The 17,684-nt window shown below is 42.0% G+C and overlaps 1 protein-coding gene across 1 annotated transcript in view; it reads left to right on the top strand.

Annotated features, from left to right (window-relative positions):
• DGKG (diacylglycerol kinase gamma) overlaps positions 1-17,684 on the top strand; it is a 164,015-nt gene that overhangs the window by 12,906 nt on the left and 133,425 nt on the right. The window contains exons 2-4 of the mRNA XM_059920727.1: positions 1,332-1,408; positions 9,219-9,384; positions 9,963-10,025. Coding sequence (XP_059776710.1) covers positions 1,332-1,408; positions 9,219-9,384; positions 9,963-10,025 — 306 coding nt within the window. The remainder of the gene's footprint in view (positions 1-1,331; positions 1,409-9,218; positions 9,385-9,962; positions 10,026-17,684) is intronic.

Below are 17,684 nucleotides of genomic sequence, written 5' to 3'. Positions count from 1 at the left end.
ATTTTTAGGCAACAGCAGCGTTTTCCTGTGGCATTTCAATATGTCTCAATCCTGAAATGATTATAACTTGCGCTTGATTGAATCCAAGTCAGCAAAGTCATGGAGAACAGCCCAGCCCACAAGCACATCCACTTTACGTAGGCCTAAGAAAGCATAGCCCTCTGTACAAAGAGCCCAAACACCAAGGAACACTATATCAGCTTTTAATGACATTGCCCTTTGTTCAGATGTTTAAATTATGGCAATAATGGAGCTTGAGAAGCTCTTAATTATCCACAATACTGTGAGACAGAGATAGTGCAGAAATCCTGGTTTTCTTTGATGTCTAGAGTACTGGTAACTACTCAGGATATTATAATGACAATTATTGACTCCCTTCTCTTGACTCCCAATTCCCTTATAAACTTAAAAAAAAAAAAACCCACAATTTTCTCCAGTAGTTTCTAAATTATTTCCTATGGAAAGCAGAATTTTCTAAACTACCATGCTTTATGAATCCTGTCTCTGTTTCAGCACCAAGGACAGAACCCTGCCAGGCTTGATGCCCACCCATCCCACTTAATTAACAAAATTTTAAATGTTTTAAAATTTCTGCTCAGATGTTTATTCGATCATCTAATATATTGGTTTTCTGAACACTGGTTATATGTCAGGCCTTGATATGGTATACAAAGACTTACAGCTCTCAAGGTTGAACTGAGGCAGGAGATGAGCAAGAAAGGCAAGTTAATAAATATAACACCATATGACAGGCGCTGTTACAGAGTTATGTACAAGCCATGTGGGAGCCAGGGGAGGGAGTGATTAACTCTGACTAGTAAAGGAAGGCTTTTCAAAGGAGTTGACATTTGAGCTGGGTACTGAGAATTGAGTGAAGTTTGTAATACACAGAAGAGACTCCATGAAAAAGTACAGAGCATAATAAGAAGTTTCTAGAAATGTGGTTTGATGTGGCTGAAAAATGGAGTGAATGAAAGGTTAAGGGAAGAGATAAGGAATAGGCTAGGTCAGATCACCAAGTACTTGTATACCAAGCTAAGGGTTTAGGCTTTATCCTGGGAAAGTTAAGAGCTGTGTAAGGGTTTTGAGCAGAGACATGATCTAATCAGATTTGTGTTTTAGAAAGATAGTTCATACAGCAAGAGAGAAAATATACTAAAAAATAAATAAATAAATGAGAGGGCAGAAGGGCAGATAAGGGTGACATTCCTCCATGTGGTTCTGGAATGAGGGCTCACTCCATCATAATCAGGATTAGACACGGAGAATTTACTTGGCCCAGCTCCTATTCACTGTTCACCGTGTTTCACATATGGATTATGTCTCTCCAGATTCTTCCAAGAAGATAAATGATGTCTTGGCTGAATTTAATGAGGGTGGGAGCCTCAAACAATATGACCCACATGAGGTAAGAACATTTTCATTTCAAGCCTTTAAAAACCCCACGTTCTAGCCTTCCCATAATTTGTTCCTCTCTTAGAAGTTTAGCTCACTTTGAAGAACATGCTTCTCAACATATTTTCTCCCAAGTTTCAAGTGAGCCATTGGTGCTACCTGGAATCATAAGTTCCTCAAGTCCATTCGCCTTCTCACTGTCCTAGAAGGCCACATCATACCTTCTCTTCTCTCCTCAAATCTCTCACTCCTCCTCTCTTCCTCAATTCCCAGTTATCAACTGTGTTTTCTACATCACTGAGAAAATAGAAACAGTCAGAAGCAATCTTCCCCAAAATCCTCACCTTATGTGCCCACCTAGCTGTACCTTTTCTCCTGTAATTAGGGACAAGCTCTCCATGCTCTGATCTCAGTCTAACCCCTCCGCTTGTGCACTCAGTCCCATCCTATTTGGTCTATTGACAGGCATTGCTTCAGCAACTTATTTCTCTCTCACTCTCACTCCATCTCCTTCCCATCAGCTTTCTCTATGTATTAGATCTTCCTCATCAACAAATAAACATACTGCTCTTTCTCCTACATTAAAAAACATTTTTCTGGCTCCACTTCTCCCTCCAGCTACCACCTCATTTCTCTCCTGTCCTTTATAGCAAGTAAGCTGTGCAAAAGATGTGTCTATACTCATTGCCTCCAATTTCTCCTCTTCCCACTTTTCTGAAAGCTCTTCAAGCAGCGTGTAACCCCCACGCCTACACTAAAATCACTAGTCAGAATAGCCAAGGACCTCCATGTGGCTAAAACTCAAGTCATTTTACTCAACAGCATAGGACCTGATTGGTCAAATCTTCCTCCACTTCCTTCACTTGGTTTTCAGGACGCTATACTCTTCTGATTTTCCTCTTACCCCTTTATTTGACATTTCCACTTAAAAATCAAATATGTATCTCAAACTTAACATAAGCTAAACTGAGCTCCTTGATCTTCCTCTATAAAACCTGTTTTTCCAGCAGTCTTTCCCATTTCAGTAAATGACAAGTCCAGTCATCAAGTTATTCAGCCTAAAACTATGGAGTCATCATTGACTTTTCTCTTTTTCTCACATCCCACATCTAATTCATCAGCAACCTCCATCATTTCTACCTTCAAAATACATCCAAAATCCAGACATATCTCACTACCTGCTCTGCTATCACCGTGACCTGAGGCACCACCATATTTTGCCCAGGTTATTGCAGTAGTCTCCTCATTAGGCTCCCTGTTTTTGCTCTTGACCTTGAAAGTCTATTCTTTATGCACATCCTGAGCAGTCTGTTAAAACTGAAATCAGATCATGTCACTGCTGTGTTCCACAATCTTTTATGGTCTGCCCACCTGGTACTCAGAGTCAAAATCAAGGTCATTACAATCTGCATCTCCCCTACTATTGGACCATTACAGTCTGCATCTCCCCTACTGTCGGACTTCATATCTTGCTACTCTTCTTCCCATTTTTTCCCAGCCATATTAACCTCCTTGATGCCTTCATACAAGCCAAGGCTGCTCTAACCTTAGCACCTGTGCCATGCTCTGGCCTCTTCCTGCAATGTTCCTCCCCCAGATATCCATATCATTCATTCCTTCACCTCCTGCAAGTGTTTGCTCAAATCACCTTCTCAGTGAATGTCACATTCTCTATCTGAAATGTTAAACCCTCTTTCCTGACACTTCCTATCTTCCTGCTCTGCCTTATTTTCCTCCTTAGTGCTTCTCACCATCTGTCACACTGTATAACTTACTTATTTAATTGTCTATCTCCCTGACTAGAATAGTTTTGTTCACTGCTATGTCCCCAGTGCCCAGAAGAGTATCTGGCTCATAGCAGGCACTCAACAAACATTTGTTGAATGAATAAATGCATGCAAGACCTCCCCTACTTTCAAATTCAGCTCATCTAATGTTTCTTGAGCATCCAGGCACTGTGCTGAATGCCGTAGAAGATACGAAGATGAGGAAGCATAGTTCCTCCCCTCCAGAACTTACTTCCTACTGACAAGGCCAAGTTTAAGAGCCATGACCCTGGAGGTTATGCTCTTAGGTTAGACCCCTAGCTTTGCTGAGAACCAGCAATGTGGCTTTGAATATTTCACCTCTCTGAGCCTCAGTTTCCTCTTCCGTGAACTGAATATATAAAACAACCAAGAAGAAAGACCTTGAAGTTTGCAGATGAGTGAATTAAATAAGATGCTTTTTGCAAAATGTCTAGCACTTTAAGGACACTTAAAATTAGTGCCCATTATTATTACCCTTCTATTACCTTTCCCCAAAATGTTTTAAACTCAACTCCCTTTTCCCTGGGCCTGGGTCCTTTTATGAGGGCTAATAGCAGAAAAGCAACTGATAAGCAGGACAAACTTGGAAGGAGGCTGGCCGCTTATTTATTCATATTGTCATCCTTTCAACGAACCTTGAGTTAGCTCCTTCTCTTCTGGGCCCTGGAAGTGAATCAACAGAGCCCACACCCTCGAGGTACACCTGAGAGGTGCTTTGAATAAAATGCACTGATCACCTGAGAATGAAACAGGAGGAAGGGTGCCAGAACAGGAGCCAGATTGAGAACGCACCCTTTCAAAGAACATTCCTGAGGAGGAACCATGTGGAAATGATGCCAAAGCCAGCAAAGAACTTGCAGCCCCCCAGTCCCCACCCCCACCTCCCAAAACACAGGAACAAAGACTGGCGGGGGCTGCTCCTCAGCCTGTCCGCCCTGCAGCTGACGAGAGTGGGAGGGGAACAGTTTGGTCAGGGCTACCGAGGGTGTGAAGGCCGTAGGAGCTTTCAGAAGCAGGCTCCCGCCTCCATCAGGCTGGCCCCCGCTCTTTATACCCTGCCATTGCCATGTCCTTGGGGAGCTCCGTCACTCTGATTTCTTTCTCTCTCACAATGTGGCTGGCTTCAAGTAGGTATAATGTCCCAGCACGGGGTTCAGAAACAACAAGGGTTTAAATTCTCTTGAGTTTGATGGCTTACTGCTGCTAAAATGTCTCAACGAGAAATGAGTTAGCTGTGGGAAGGGGCAGGTTGCTAGGAAAGGGTGGCTGGGAATAAAAGTTTACAGAGTGGCAGGGCTGCATCTGGCCATGACACGCGTGCCCTTGCCCACCGGCACCGAGTGATTCTCTGGAGAACAGAGCACAGCTGAAGATGGCCAGAAAGCAGACGGAAACAGTGCAGCCAAAAAGGTAAGGGGGCCTGGTATCACCATGATCTTAGACTCAGACACACCTTAGCACAAAGCATAGCTCTGCCACTTGCTTTATGACTTGAGCAAGTTATTTATGTTCTCAAAATTTTTTTCATCCACAAAATGGCAGTAATAGTACCACGTCACACTGTTGTTTTGAGGCTTAAGTAAGATCACGTATGTACAATGCTCAATAAACTCTCCATCTAGTTCTCCTTCCTTCTTTGACCTGTGGAAGAATTAACAATTGCCTAGCTAGTTTCCGCATGAAAGTTGCAGTTTCTGGGGAAAAAGAAAAAATGTCTGAACAATGGCAGTGTCTAAGATGTTACTCAGGGCTCTGAGAATTGTCAGCGTGCTACATAGTGGTTGTTTATCTGGTTTGGGCAGAGTACGAGCCACTCCCTACCCATCACACATGTACCAAGCAGCTACCCTGAGCCTGGCCTGTGCTCATAAAGAACTTACTCCTTTGCAATCCAGATATCACTTTGAGAGTGGCCCTCAGGCACATTTCCTTGCCTACTGATCTTGGGGCGCTTAGAGGGAATGGCAGGGAACACGATGTCAGCACCAGGGCCTGGGACAGATCAGCTACTAGAGCAGGAACACTGGACTAGGAGTCAGATGATCGGGCTTCTGGTTTTGCTTTGCTGCTAGCTGGCTGGGGCAAATCAGTAAAATTCCAGAGTCTCAGTGATGTAAGGAGATCTAGTCTACTCTGAGCTCTTCTGACATGAATGCTCTGTGTTTCTGGGCTTATTTTATGCCATTTTGTTCCCCAGGATAGGGCCATAAATGGTTAGACATGTGTTCAATCATCATTGTTTTCTAAGTTCTCATAATAGTTTGTCAGTTCTTCTGCTGTGACACTCACCACTGTTGACCCTGTATTAGAATTATTTCAATACCTTTCCCACTGAGTCTCTTAAAGGTATGGGCTCATGCCTAATTCACTGGTGTGTTCTCCAGTGGTGCCCAGCACCGTGTCTTGTACCTGGGAGACTCAGTACATATATGTTGACTGAACAGACCCCACAATGATTGATGACAGCCAAGTGTACCAACTGGAAACCCAACGTCCATTAGAATACCTATCAGGAAATACCGTGATAGGTGGTGTGGAGGATACAAAGATGAAATAAGACATTTCCCTACCTTCCAGGAGCTCTAGATCTAGTCGAGGAACTAAGGTGTGTATGTCATGAACAACTGGATATTGCGAGGGCAGCAGATATGAGTGTCCCAAGTCAGGAACCAAGGTGGAAATGTATAGCAATTCAGGCACAAGAGATCATACCAGGCTTCCTGGAAGAGGTGGCATCTGAGTTGGGCCATAAAGGATAGCTGGAATTTTAACAGGTAGAGAAGGAAGCAATTCATGTAAGTACATGGAAGCTTGGCCAGGAAAGAACACAGAGATCAGTGTGGGCAGAATGTGAAGGTACACACAGAGAATAGTAGGAGAAAAGACCAGAATGGTCTCCGAACTTGAAGTAGCTACAGATCTAGGTTGGAGTGGGATTATGGTAGGGCTGTGAATCCCAAAGGACTCAGGGAGTGCACAGGATGATCCACTGGACTGTAGGAACCCTGCATATTAGACCTTCTATTTACATTGATTTTTATCTCATCTAATTTCCATTTTCTAATTTCTTTGTGTGTCTTTTATAATGTATAGTAGCGGAGCACGGTAGTACATATATATAATGTATAAGTAAAGATAAATGGCAATGTATGCTTGAAAATCTTACAGAAGGGCGCGTGATTTTAAAAGTTTGGAGACAAGCGGTCTCAACTCTCCCATGAGCAATTAGAAGCCATGGAAAGTTTTTGAGTTGGGAAGCAGTCTGATCAGAGTTGCGCTTTGGGAAGATCACCTTGGCAAGGATGGAAAAGATGAGAGGACTAACAGATGGAGGTGGAGGCCTGGAAGCCTTTGAGGGGCGTTGCAGTTGTACAGGTTGGACACATGAAACAGGAGTCGAAAACCAGGAGCATGGGGGACTTCAACAGCCGCCTTGTCAGGGTGGGGCCGACGGGCAATGGATACAGAAAAGACCTGGATATGACAGATGTTGCGAAAGAACAGTGGAAAGAAGGAAGGGACAAGAATTGATCTCAGACAACTGGGAGTTCAAGCTGAGCCTGGAATATTTGGAGGATAATGCTGCCATTGACATGAACAGAAACTGTAGGGTCAGGAAGAGGAACTGGTTTAAGGAAGAATCCAATGGAAGTTTAGAACTTGAGATCTTCTGGTCCAGCATTCACAGTTGGCTAAAGAAAAACCTGAGGTTCAAAAAAGGAAAATGTGGTGGACCTCAGACCAGCCACGAGGTCTCCTGAATCTCACGCTGACCTTGTTTGAAGATCTTTCAGCTTTGGTTTTTTAAGAGCATTATGTAAGACTTTGTTTAACTGAATTTCCTTTTTTGTTAAATCATTTAGTATACGCTGTTTTCCAGAAATATGCTGATAGTTTTCAATTTGAGGCCAACCAGAAAAAAAATTAACAGAACATTTTGGAACTCAAAACTATATTGTAAAACAGTACTTGTCGATCAAAATAGTGCAAAGGAAAGGACGGTGCAAAAAGAGCCTTTTAAAATAAATTAATAATAAAGATGAGAAGATCTAAAAAAAAGACCATTGAATTTGTGACCTTCAAGAGAGCAGATTCAGAGGTGATGTGCTAGAATCCAAATTGAATGGATTAAGGAGGTGAGGAGAAGTGTGAAGGGGAAGGGAAGAAGCACAGGCTAGTAGCTCGAGCAGCCAGCAGTTTCTTTGGAAGAGTGACCTGAACGTGCCTGCAGGTAGACAAGCAGGTGCTGGGAAATGCCATCAGAGGCAGGGAGGATGGAATTGCAGGTCATGGTGGGTTCCACTGGGAAAGTGGGAGGAAAAGGTTTTGCTGATGTGTACTGGGAAAAAGAGGATGTGTGTGGAAGGGACATTCTGAGGTGTTGAGGCAGTGGAGACAGAGAGGGACAGAAAGAGTACAAGAGAGAGACACAGAGATTCTGGGGCAGGAAAGGCAGAGAGATAGAGATTGGTGGCTGTCACAGGAAATGTGAGTCCACCATTTGCTTAGAGATGCCTTCATCTGGTAATGAGCCTTCATTATCCTCTGTCCAACTGAATCAGGCTTCCTTCACTCTGCTAAAGAGATGTTTAAATAGCCCAGCCTGGGGCTAAGGAGAAACTGCCTTGCAAGCTCTCTCCTGGTGGGGTCCAGAGGGCATTGCTTATTTTAAGGACCAGGACTTTGTATCCAAAACCTGATCGTGCACGTGCCAGCCAACTCTGGTTCTGGGAAGGCTCCCAGATCTTCCAGAAGAGACAAGGGGTTAAATGCTACCAACATTTTCAGAGAGAGCCAAGTAGGCTCCCAAAAAGGGATTTTATCGCTATTATTCACAAAAGCCTGCACAGCAGATCTTGGAGGAGTGCTTCCTCAGATGATTTCCAGGAGCATCTGCTGATTTGATGAAGAATCTGATGCCATCAAAGCACAAGCCAGTGATGACTCACTGCTCACTGTTGTTGCCGAGTGTTTGCTGAGTGCAGCAGCCCTTTCTGGCACAGTTCTCCCAACCTGGGACAAGAAGCCAGGCAGCACTGGGCGACATACAGCAGGGAGAGGTTTTGGCTTTGTTTCTTGGTTTTTACCTTCTGTCCTTGGCTTCCTGCTCTTCTCTCCTAGTGCCTGAAACCTTCACAAGGACATGGTTTGAGAGCAGTCGAGCCAGACACACACCCTGCCCTGTTATCTTGAGGGTTGTCCAAAGAAGGTCAGTTATGAAAGTAATGAAAGATGGAGCCTGTTCTTTTTTATTTTCTGAGACCTGAATCCTCAGGAATCACATCCCTCACGGCATAAGCAGAAAATTGACATACCGCAGAAGAGCGATTTCTTTCCATTGTGTTTTCAACTACATCCTTCTTCATCTTTTTTTTTATTGCGATACAGTTGATTTATGATATTATATTGGTTTGAGGTATACAGCATAGTGATTCAATATTTTTATAGATTACACTCCATTTAAAGTTATTACAGAGTGATGGCTATATTCCCCTGTGCCGTACAATATATCCTTGTTGCTTTTTATTTTATACATAGTAGTTTGTATCTCTTAATCCCATACCCCTGTCTTGTCCTCCCCACCTCCCTCTCCCTACCATTCTTCTTCATCTTACCTAGGATTCCAGGGCACTGACCTAGTCCTGCTCATTAGAGACAAGACCCTCATGTGGTCCCCGACTCAGGCAGAGCCCTCACTCCCAGTGCTCAGTCTTCAGCACCCCCTTTTCTTCCTAAACTTAGACATGTCTTGTTACGAAAGCCTCCCATGGTTCCATGGCCCACCAAGCCCCAACACACAACCACCAGCGTTTTCTCTTCCTCACGTCCTACCCCCGCTCCCTATGCTTGTCACCCTCTATCAACTCCCAGGCCTTTTCATTCCTGCCCCCACCAATCACTCCACTCCCTTCTGCTTCCCTTGCCATTGCCAGCTCCCCCATTCTTTCTTCTTCTCTCCCGCCCTCTGCCTCTTCACTTCTCTCCACTGACTTTTCCCTCTTTATCCCTTCTCAGCCTATTAGCTACGACGTCTTCAAGCTGTTCATGAGGGCGTACCTGGAGGTGGACCTTCCACAGCCACTGAGCACACACCTCTTCCTGGCCTTCAGCCAGAAGCCCAGACAGGAGACCCCAGACCACCCAAAGGAGGGGGCCAGCAACAGCGAAGCCAGTGGTCCAGGTACATGGACCAGCATTCCCCAAGATGGAAGGGAGATTTTGCAGCTCTAACCCACTTGCCACAGGTTCAGGCTGCACTCCTAGACGGTCCTCTGTGTCTGGTAACTTCCCTATGGGGAAGAGTGGGTCACGGAGACCAGGGGACCAAGACTCCTGCCCTTTCAGGAAGCCCTGTCTGATGGATCTCTCACTAAGAGAAATAAAGAGGGCATAATTCCTGCTACTCAGGATCAGAGGAGAGGATGGGGAGAAGAGGAGGCACAGCCTAATGTATGGCAGGGGCGGGCGGGCCGCCCACAAAAGCTGCCAGTCCCTGGAGAGCACATTCAGCTCTTGTGCCCAGGCTGGGACGAGCCTGGGAGAGTCACCGGAGGGGAAAGTTGTGGTTACTGTCTTTCTGAAGTTTGGACTATAATGGGGGAGACACTACCAACCCCAATAAGTGAGCATGAACCCAGCTGACACCAGAGACATGGGCATAACCCAAGTGATCCAGACTTCGTGGGAAAGTCTCCTACCTGCCTCTCTAAAAACCTAGAGGGCATGGGCTGGTCACTACATCTTCTTTTTATTCCCCAGATTCCAACATACAGAATGCAGATAATGCTGCCAAAGCAGACGAGGCTTGTGCCCCTGATATGGGTAAGTCTTTGGGGGAGGAGTGGGCAGTACCTCATCCTTGGGGAAGGGGGAAAATCTAACCAGCAGTTTTGTCTCCATGTAATTGTATGCCTTTGAGCAGATCTTGTCTGCCTCCATCTCTGGGGCCCCTGACACTCAAATGTGTTGGGATTCTGAGGCTGGATGAAGGTTCTTGCTTCATTTGTCCCAAAACAGGGCGGGTCAGAACTTCGGACAGCTCATTACATGTTTACTTCTGATGGGTCTGCCTAGCCAAAGAGGGGAAAAGGAGAAAGTGTACCATGGGGGGAGCGGGGGGCAGAGAAAGAGAGAGAGACAGAGAGCATATGGGAAGAAATGGCCGTAGGGCTGAGGTGGAGATGACGCTACCAGTGAATGGCTGAAGGGGGTTACGGAAAGAAGGTAAGAGTGTGCTCTGGTTGATTTCCCACGATATTTACATGCACTTGTTTGAACAAGTTGAGAGGAGCAAGAGGAAGCCAGCTAATGTTGTTTTGAAGATCTATTTGCCAGGCACCTGCTTTATTGCATGTTTCACCTTAGCCTTTGTAGTCATGCCACGTCACACACTGAGGAGCTGAGGCTTTAGGAGATTACATACCACTGTGCGAGCTGAGGAGCTGGGGATTCAACCCAGAAGTGTCCATCCTCCAAGCTGCTGCTCTTTCCTGCACGAAGATAGGAAGCAGTGGTCTCTCTTGAGGTGCCTGGACTAAGGTTTGTCTCCACGTAAAGGCACCAGTTTGGTTAGGTCCTAGTGGAATGATCAAGGCTGCATTCCCAGTGGAGCCACCGTCGTGATGCCTGGCTGTCCATGCACCCTCTCTTGGGTCGTGACTGATGTGGAAACTTCCCCGGCACATTTATCAATGGGAGGCCATTCCTCTGTTGACAGGCTATTGACAGGCACAGTCCCAAGTGCAGAAGCTCCTAGTAAAACTGGAAAGAACAAAGATTATACTCCTTGACCTCTGTTCTAAGATATAATACAAATTTCCTGGACACTATCAACCTAAGCTGGGTCAGGTAATAAGCATATTGGTGAAGAATCCGGACTTCAGAGACAGACTTCCTGGGTTTGACACCCAGCTCTGACAACACCTAGCTCTGAAACCTTGGGTATGTTTGAACAATGTCTCTGTGCCTCAGTTTCCCCATCTGTAACATGAGATGACAGTAAGTGAAAAAGGTTAAGTGAGTTATGTGTGTAAAATGTTTAGTATAGTGCCTGGAACAGAGTAAATGTTCAGTAAATATTAGCAATTATTATTCAGGCCACCCTCCAGAAGCACACCCTATTCTCAACTCATCATGTCTGCCAAGATCTCCTTCAGTCTGCACCCTCAGTCTCCAATTGTGTCAGATGGGCATCCTCTTCTCATGGAAGGACTCTCAGGGACTGTCTCCCTCCCAGGTTGCTCTTGGAGCTTCACATACAAAGACTCAGAGAGACAGACCTTATTTCCTTGCATTATTGTTTGGAAAAGATTGATGCACATTGGTGAATTCCAGCTCTTGGGATGTGCCCAGGGGATAAAGATGCAGTTTTATTGTATCTTTCAATATATATTACATACATACATACACACATGGCAGAATAGGTAAGAGATAATACAACTGAATGAGAACTAATTGTAACAGAGACTTAGGATGAGAGAATTTCTTCGAGTGGGTGATAGATGTAGTTCTCATCTTTTTTCCAGTCATTGCCAAAAGGGCAACTAGAGGATTATAGAGTTTTCAGTGTGTAACTGAAAGACTGATGAGATCAAAAATTCACTCTGAATGGAAAGAAGAACATGGTTGGGAAAGGAGAATTGCCTCTGGACCATAAGCTCAGCAAAATCCAGACTTCTCATAGAGCTCCAGAAAGCAAGGATTAAGAGTATTGGTGCCTTCCTGAGGCCTTCAGGGACAGCAGCAGGGCAAGACTGTGCAAAGTATAAGCTCACCCACCCCTCTGCCCAGCATCTCACCCAGGCGTGCTAGGTCTTGGGCCCCTTGGTCAAATGGATTAAAGTCATAAATAAGTCTTAAATCTTATTTGGAATAGAGAGGGCATTTTATGACATAAATCATTCTCATGGTAGAAAGAAAAGGTTCAAACTGGAAGCTTTGAGATTATTCTAAACTCTCAGCAAAAAAATCAAAGAAAAGCATCTTTTTCTTTACCCAGATTCTTTACCCATAGATGTTCTTAGTCCAAGTATCTGGAACTTCAAGAGGAACCTGAGAGAAGTTACACTTCATTCCCTGAGGTTCCAAATTGTCTGGGCAGGGTTTGTTTCAGTGGCTGAAGTTTCCAAGGTACCAGACAAGGACTTAGTGGGGATCCTGTCATTATGTGATATTTGAGAAAAGATAATGAATGATGATAATAGACGTTGGCTGGCTTATTTGACCACCATGTTTATTTGCAATATCTGTATCATTTGGGGTCTCAGAACAACTTCCAGAGACTTGCTCCTGGAGAAGTGATTTATCATGCACTGTTTTCCCATGCATGCAGAATATCAGTCTCTTGTGGTCCAGTCATGAAAGGGCAGTTATCTGACTGCTGGCGCAGGGAGGTGTACAGCATTTTTTCATCCTCTTTTGTAACTTGTGATGTTAAGTAGCAAATCCTTCTCCTGTTGGGCCACCTTCCATGAATGTCTTAATTAGATGCCCCTATTCACCAAAAACAAGAATGTAGGGACAGGTGGACGCCACAGAGCAGGGCCTCTGCCAGCGAGGAAGAGCCAAGTTCTGGAATCACCTTAAATCAGGCCATCTGTTGAAAATTCCACCCTTTTCCTGTTGCCCAAGAAGAAGAAACTCTGTTCTCATTTGATATGGCTGTTTATGCCTATCAGATCAAGCTCCAAGCTCAGATCTAGAACAACCCGCTTTAAGTTATTCATTCCCACAGCCAGGTGGGGGCATGATTGGGTCCATAGGCACAGCAGACAGGAGTTTCACTGAGTCCAGAGGTCAGCTCAGAGCCTTGAGCAACATGTCATTGTCAGGATGTCAGCTCAGGAAGGGCTGAAATCACCCTTCCCCGAATGCCCATGAAAAGGTGGGATAAACAATGTGAACTTCATTCCCCTGGTTTTTATTTAGTTCCTCAGGCTGTTGAGATGGTTCAGCAGCTTGGACTATTGGAATCTCAAGGAAAGTCCCTCCATTTTTTTTTTTATTGTTTTTTTCCAGGTTTAACAGTAACACATTGTATCAATAAAAAATTTTCTGAAGAATACAGAAAAACTAAAGAAACAACAAAATCACCTAAATCTACCAATGTGATCACACACACACACACACCTATACATATGTATCCTTGTAGGGTTTTTTCCATAAATTTTTTACAGAACTGGAATCAGACTGTATATATATAATTTTGGATCCAGCTTTGTTTTTCACTTAGCATTATATTCACAAGCATTATTCATGTCATTCAAAACTTCTGGTAAACATCAATTTTAATGCAAGTCTGTCTTTTAACAGATGAAAAAACTGAGGTTGGGTGTGGGGAATAAGCATTCTTGTGCAAGATCACACACCATTTAGCACAAACCCAGTTTTCTGCCTCTAGCTTGGTGCTCTTTCCACACAGCCCAACTGAAAGGCAAGAAGTAATGCAGAGACTAAGAGAGAAGGTGGAACAAGTCAGCTCTGCCCAAGAACCCTCATTTAGAAGTGTATGTGATGTGGCACCTGGGCAAAACCTCTGTGCTCTGGAAAAGGGTAGTCCCTGAGGGATGTGCTCGATGGGTGTGGGTTAGGGGTACTTCATGTAAGGCAGCATGAGCAGGTAGGACACCAGGGGGGACTGTGTGCCACTCAGTCCCTCTGGGCCCCAGCATTTCGACTGCTGGACTGAACAATAGACCTCAATGAGGACTAGAACAATGGCTCAAGATCCAGTCAAAGCTCTGGTAACCAAAGGATCTTTGGAAAAGGCTGTCATAATGTTTTTTTAATTGAAGTATAGTTGATTTATAATTTTGCGTTAGGGACTTCCCTGGTGGTGCAGTGGTTAAGACTCCGCGCTCCCAATTCAGGGGGCCCGGGTTCGATCCCTGGTCAGGGATGTAGATCCCACATGAATGCCGCCACTAAGAGTTCGCATGCCACAACTAAGACCCGTGCAACCAAATAAATAAATAAATAAATATTTAAAAATATATATATTATATTGTGTTAGTTTCAGGTGTACAGCAAAGTGATTCAGGTATATATTTTTTCAGATTATTTTCCATTATAGGTTATTACAAGATACTGGATATAGTTTCCTGTGCTATACAGTAAATCGTTGTTGCTTATCTATTTTATATATGGTAGTATGTATCTGTTAATCCCATACTCCTAATTTATTCCTCCCCCCACTCCCTTTCCCCTTTGGTAACCATCAGTTTGTTTTCTATGTCTGTGAGTCTGTTTCTGTTTTATAAATAAATTCATTTGTATTATTTTTTAGATTCCACAAATGAGTGATATCATGTAATATTTGTCTTTCTCTGTTGACTTACTTCACTTAGTATGATACTCTCTAGGTCCACCCACGTTGCTGCAAATAGTATTATTTCATTCTTTTTAATGGCTGAATAATAGTGCATTGTATATATATACAACACATCTTCTATCCATTCATCTGTCGATGGACACATAGGTTGCTTCCACGTCTTGGCTATTGTAAATAGTGTTGCTATGAACATTGAGGTGCATGTATCTTTTCAAATTAGAGTTTTCTTCTTTGCCCAGAAGTGGGATTGCTGTATCATATGGTAGCTCTAGTTTTAGTTTTTTAAGGAACCTCCATACTGTTTTCCATAGTGGCTGCACCAACTTACATTCCCACCAACAGTGTAGGAGGGTTCCCTTTTCTCCACACACTCTCTAGCATTTACTATTTGTAGACTTTTTAATGATGGCTGTTCTGACTGGTGTGAGGTGATACCTCATTGTGATTTTGATTTGCATTTCTCTAATAATTAGTGATGTTGAGCTTCTTTTCGTGTGCCTGTTGGCCATCTATATGTCTTCTTTGGAGAAATGTCTATTTAAGTCTTCTGTCCATTTTTTGATTGGGTTTTTTTACGTTAAGTTTTATGAGCTGTTTGTATATTTTGGATATTAACCCCTTGTCAGTTGCATCATCTGCAAATATTTTCTCCCATTCTGTAGGTCATCTTTTCATTTTGTTGATGGTTTCCTTTGCTGTGCAAAAGCTTTTAAGTTTGATTAGGTACCATCTGTTTATTTTCACTTTTACCTCTTTTGCCTCGGAAAAATGATCTAAGAAAATATTGCTATGATTTATGTCAGATAATGTTTTGCCTATGTTCTCTTCTAGGAGTTTTATGGTGTCATATTTATATTTAGGTCTTTAAACCATTTTGAGTTTACTTTTGTGTATGGTGTGAGGGTGTGTTTCTAATTTTATTGGTTTACATGTGGCTGTCCAGCTTTCCCAACACCACTTGCTGAAGAGACTGTCTTATCTCCACTATATATTCTCCTTTGTCAAAGATTGATTAACCTCAAGTGTATGGGTTTATTTCTGGGCTCTCTATTCTGTTCCATTGATCTATATATCTGTTTTTGTGCAAATACCATGCTGTTTTGATTACTGTAGCTTTGTAGTATTATCTGAAATCCAGGAGGGTTATGCCTCCAGCTCTGCTCTTTTTCCTCAGGATTGCTTTGGCAATTCTGGATCTTTTGTGGTTCCGTATAAATTTTAGGATTATTTGTTCTAGTTCTGTGAAAAATGTCATGGGTAGTTGGATAAGGATCACATTAAATCTATAGATTGCTTTGGGTAGTATGACCATTTTAACAATATTAATTCTTCCAATCCAAGAGCATAGGGTATCATTCCATTTCTTTGAATCATTTTCAACTTCCTTTATCAATGTTTTATAGTTCTCACCTCCTTGGTTAGGTTTATTCCTAGGTTTTTTGTTTTTTGGGTTTTTTTGATGCAATTTTAGACAGGATTTTTAAATTTTTTCTGATATTTCATTGCTAGTATAAAGAAATGCAACAGATTTCTGTATATTAATTTTGTATCCTGCTACCCTGCTGAATTCATTTATTAGTTCTAACAGTTTTTGCATGAAGTCTTTAGAGTACTCTATGTAGAGTATTATGTTATCTGCACATAACGACAATTTTTTTGGTTTTTGGTTTTTTTGACAATTTTGTTTTAAAACAGCTTTGTTGAGGTACAATTGGCATAAAATGAATTGTACATGTTTAAAATGTACAATTAATAAGTTTTTATGTCTGTATACACCGATAAAATCAGCACCATATCAATATAATGAAGATATTCATCAGCCTCAAAAGTTTCCTTTATCATCCCTTTCTCCCACCCTCCCTACCCACCCATCTCCATCTCCATACAGCCACTGATCTGCTTGTTGTCACTATAGGCCAGATTGCATTTTCTAGATTTTATATGAATAGATTGATACAGTATGTACTCTTTTCCACTTCTTTCACTCAGCATAATAATTTAAAAATTCATGCATGTTGTTGTATATATCAGTAATTAACATATTTTTATTGCTGATTAGTATTTCAGTGTACAGGTAGATAGTCCACAATTTGTTTATCCATTCATGTACTGATGGACATTTGGGTTGTTTCCAGTTTTTGGCTATTAAAAATAAAATATGAATATTCGTATACAAATCTTTGTACGGAGAGCTTTCATTCCTTTTGGGTAAAGACCTAGAGGTAGAAATGTTTAGTAGGAGTATTATGTTGTCTTAGTGACTTGACCTCTTTACCATTATGAAATGACTCTGTTTATCCCTAGTAATATTCTTTGCTTTGAAATTTACTTTATTATAATTATATTCATAACTAATATAGCCACTCTGGTTAACCAGTGTTGCCATGGTATATCTTTTTTCATTGTTTTACTTTTAATGTATTTGTGTCTTTATATTTAAATTGACTTTCTTATAGGAAGCGTGTTGTTGGGTTTTATTTTTTAACCCAATCTGACAATATCTGCCTTTTAGTTAGAGTTTTAGAACATTTACATTTACTGTGATAATTGATATAGTTAGGTTTAAAACCACCATCTTGCTATTTGTTTTCTTTTTTCTGTTCTTTTTTTCCCTTTTGCTCTTTTTCTGCCTTCTTTTAAGTTAATTGAATTTTTTTATGATTTCACTTTATCTCCTTTCTTATCTTAGTTGTTTTAACTATCACAGTCTACCTTCAAGTAGCAGAATTTCACTTTACATATACTATAAGAAATTTACAACAACATACCTCCATTTCTCTTATCCAGGTCTTTGTGCTTTTAACTTCTACATTTTAATTCTGCATGCTATAAACCACACAGCATGTTATTATTGTCATAGTTAACTATCTTTTTAAAAGATTTAATTAATAAGAAAAATATTCTTTATATTTATCTATTTATATTTATCAGTGCTCATCATTCTTGTGTATAAATCCAGGTTTCCATGTAGTGTAATTCTAGTGAAAGGATTTCCTTTACCATTTCTTGTAACACAACTCTATATGGTTTGTACATTTGAAAAATTCTTTATTTAGCCTTTTAATTCTAAAGACATTTCACTGAGTAAAGAATTCTAATTTGACAGGTTTTTTTTTTCTTTTAGTTCTTTAAAGATGTTGTTCCACTGGCTA

This window comes from Balaenoptera ricei, chromosome 4 (assembly GCF_028023285.1).
Source record: "Balaenoptera ricei isolate mBalRic1 chromosome 4, mBalRic1.hap2, whole genome shotgun sequence".
NCBI classification, from domain to species: Eukaryota; Metazoa; Chordata; class Mammalia; order Artiodactyla; family Balaenopteridae; genus Balaenoptera; species Balaenoptera ricei.
This window is presented reverse-complemented; position numbering and strand designations above follow the sequence as displayed.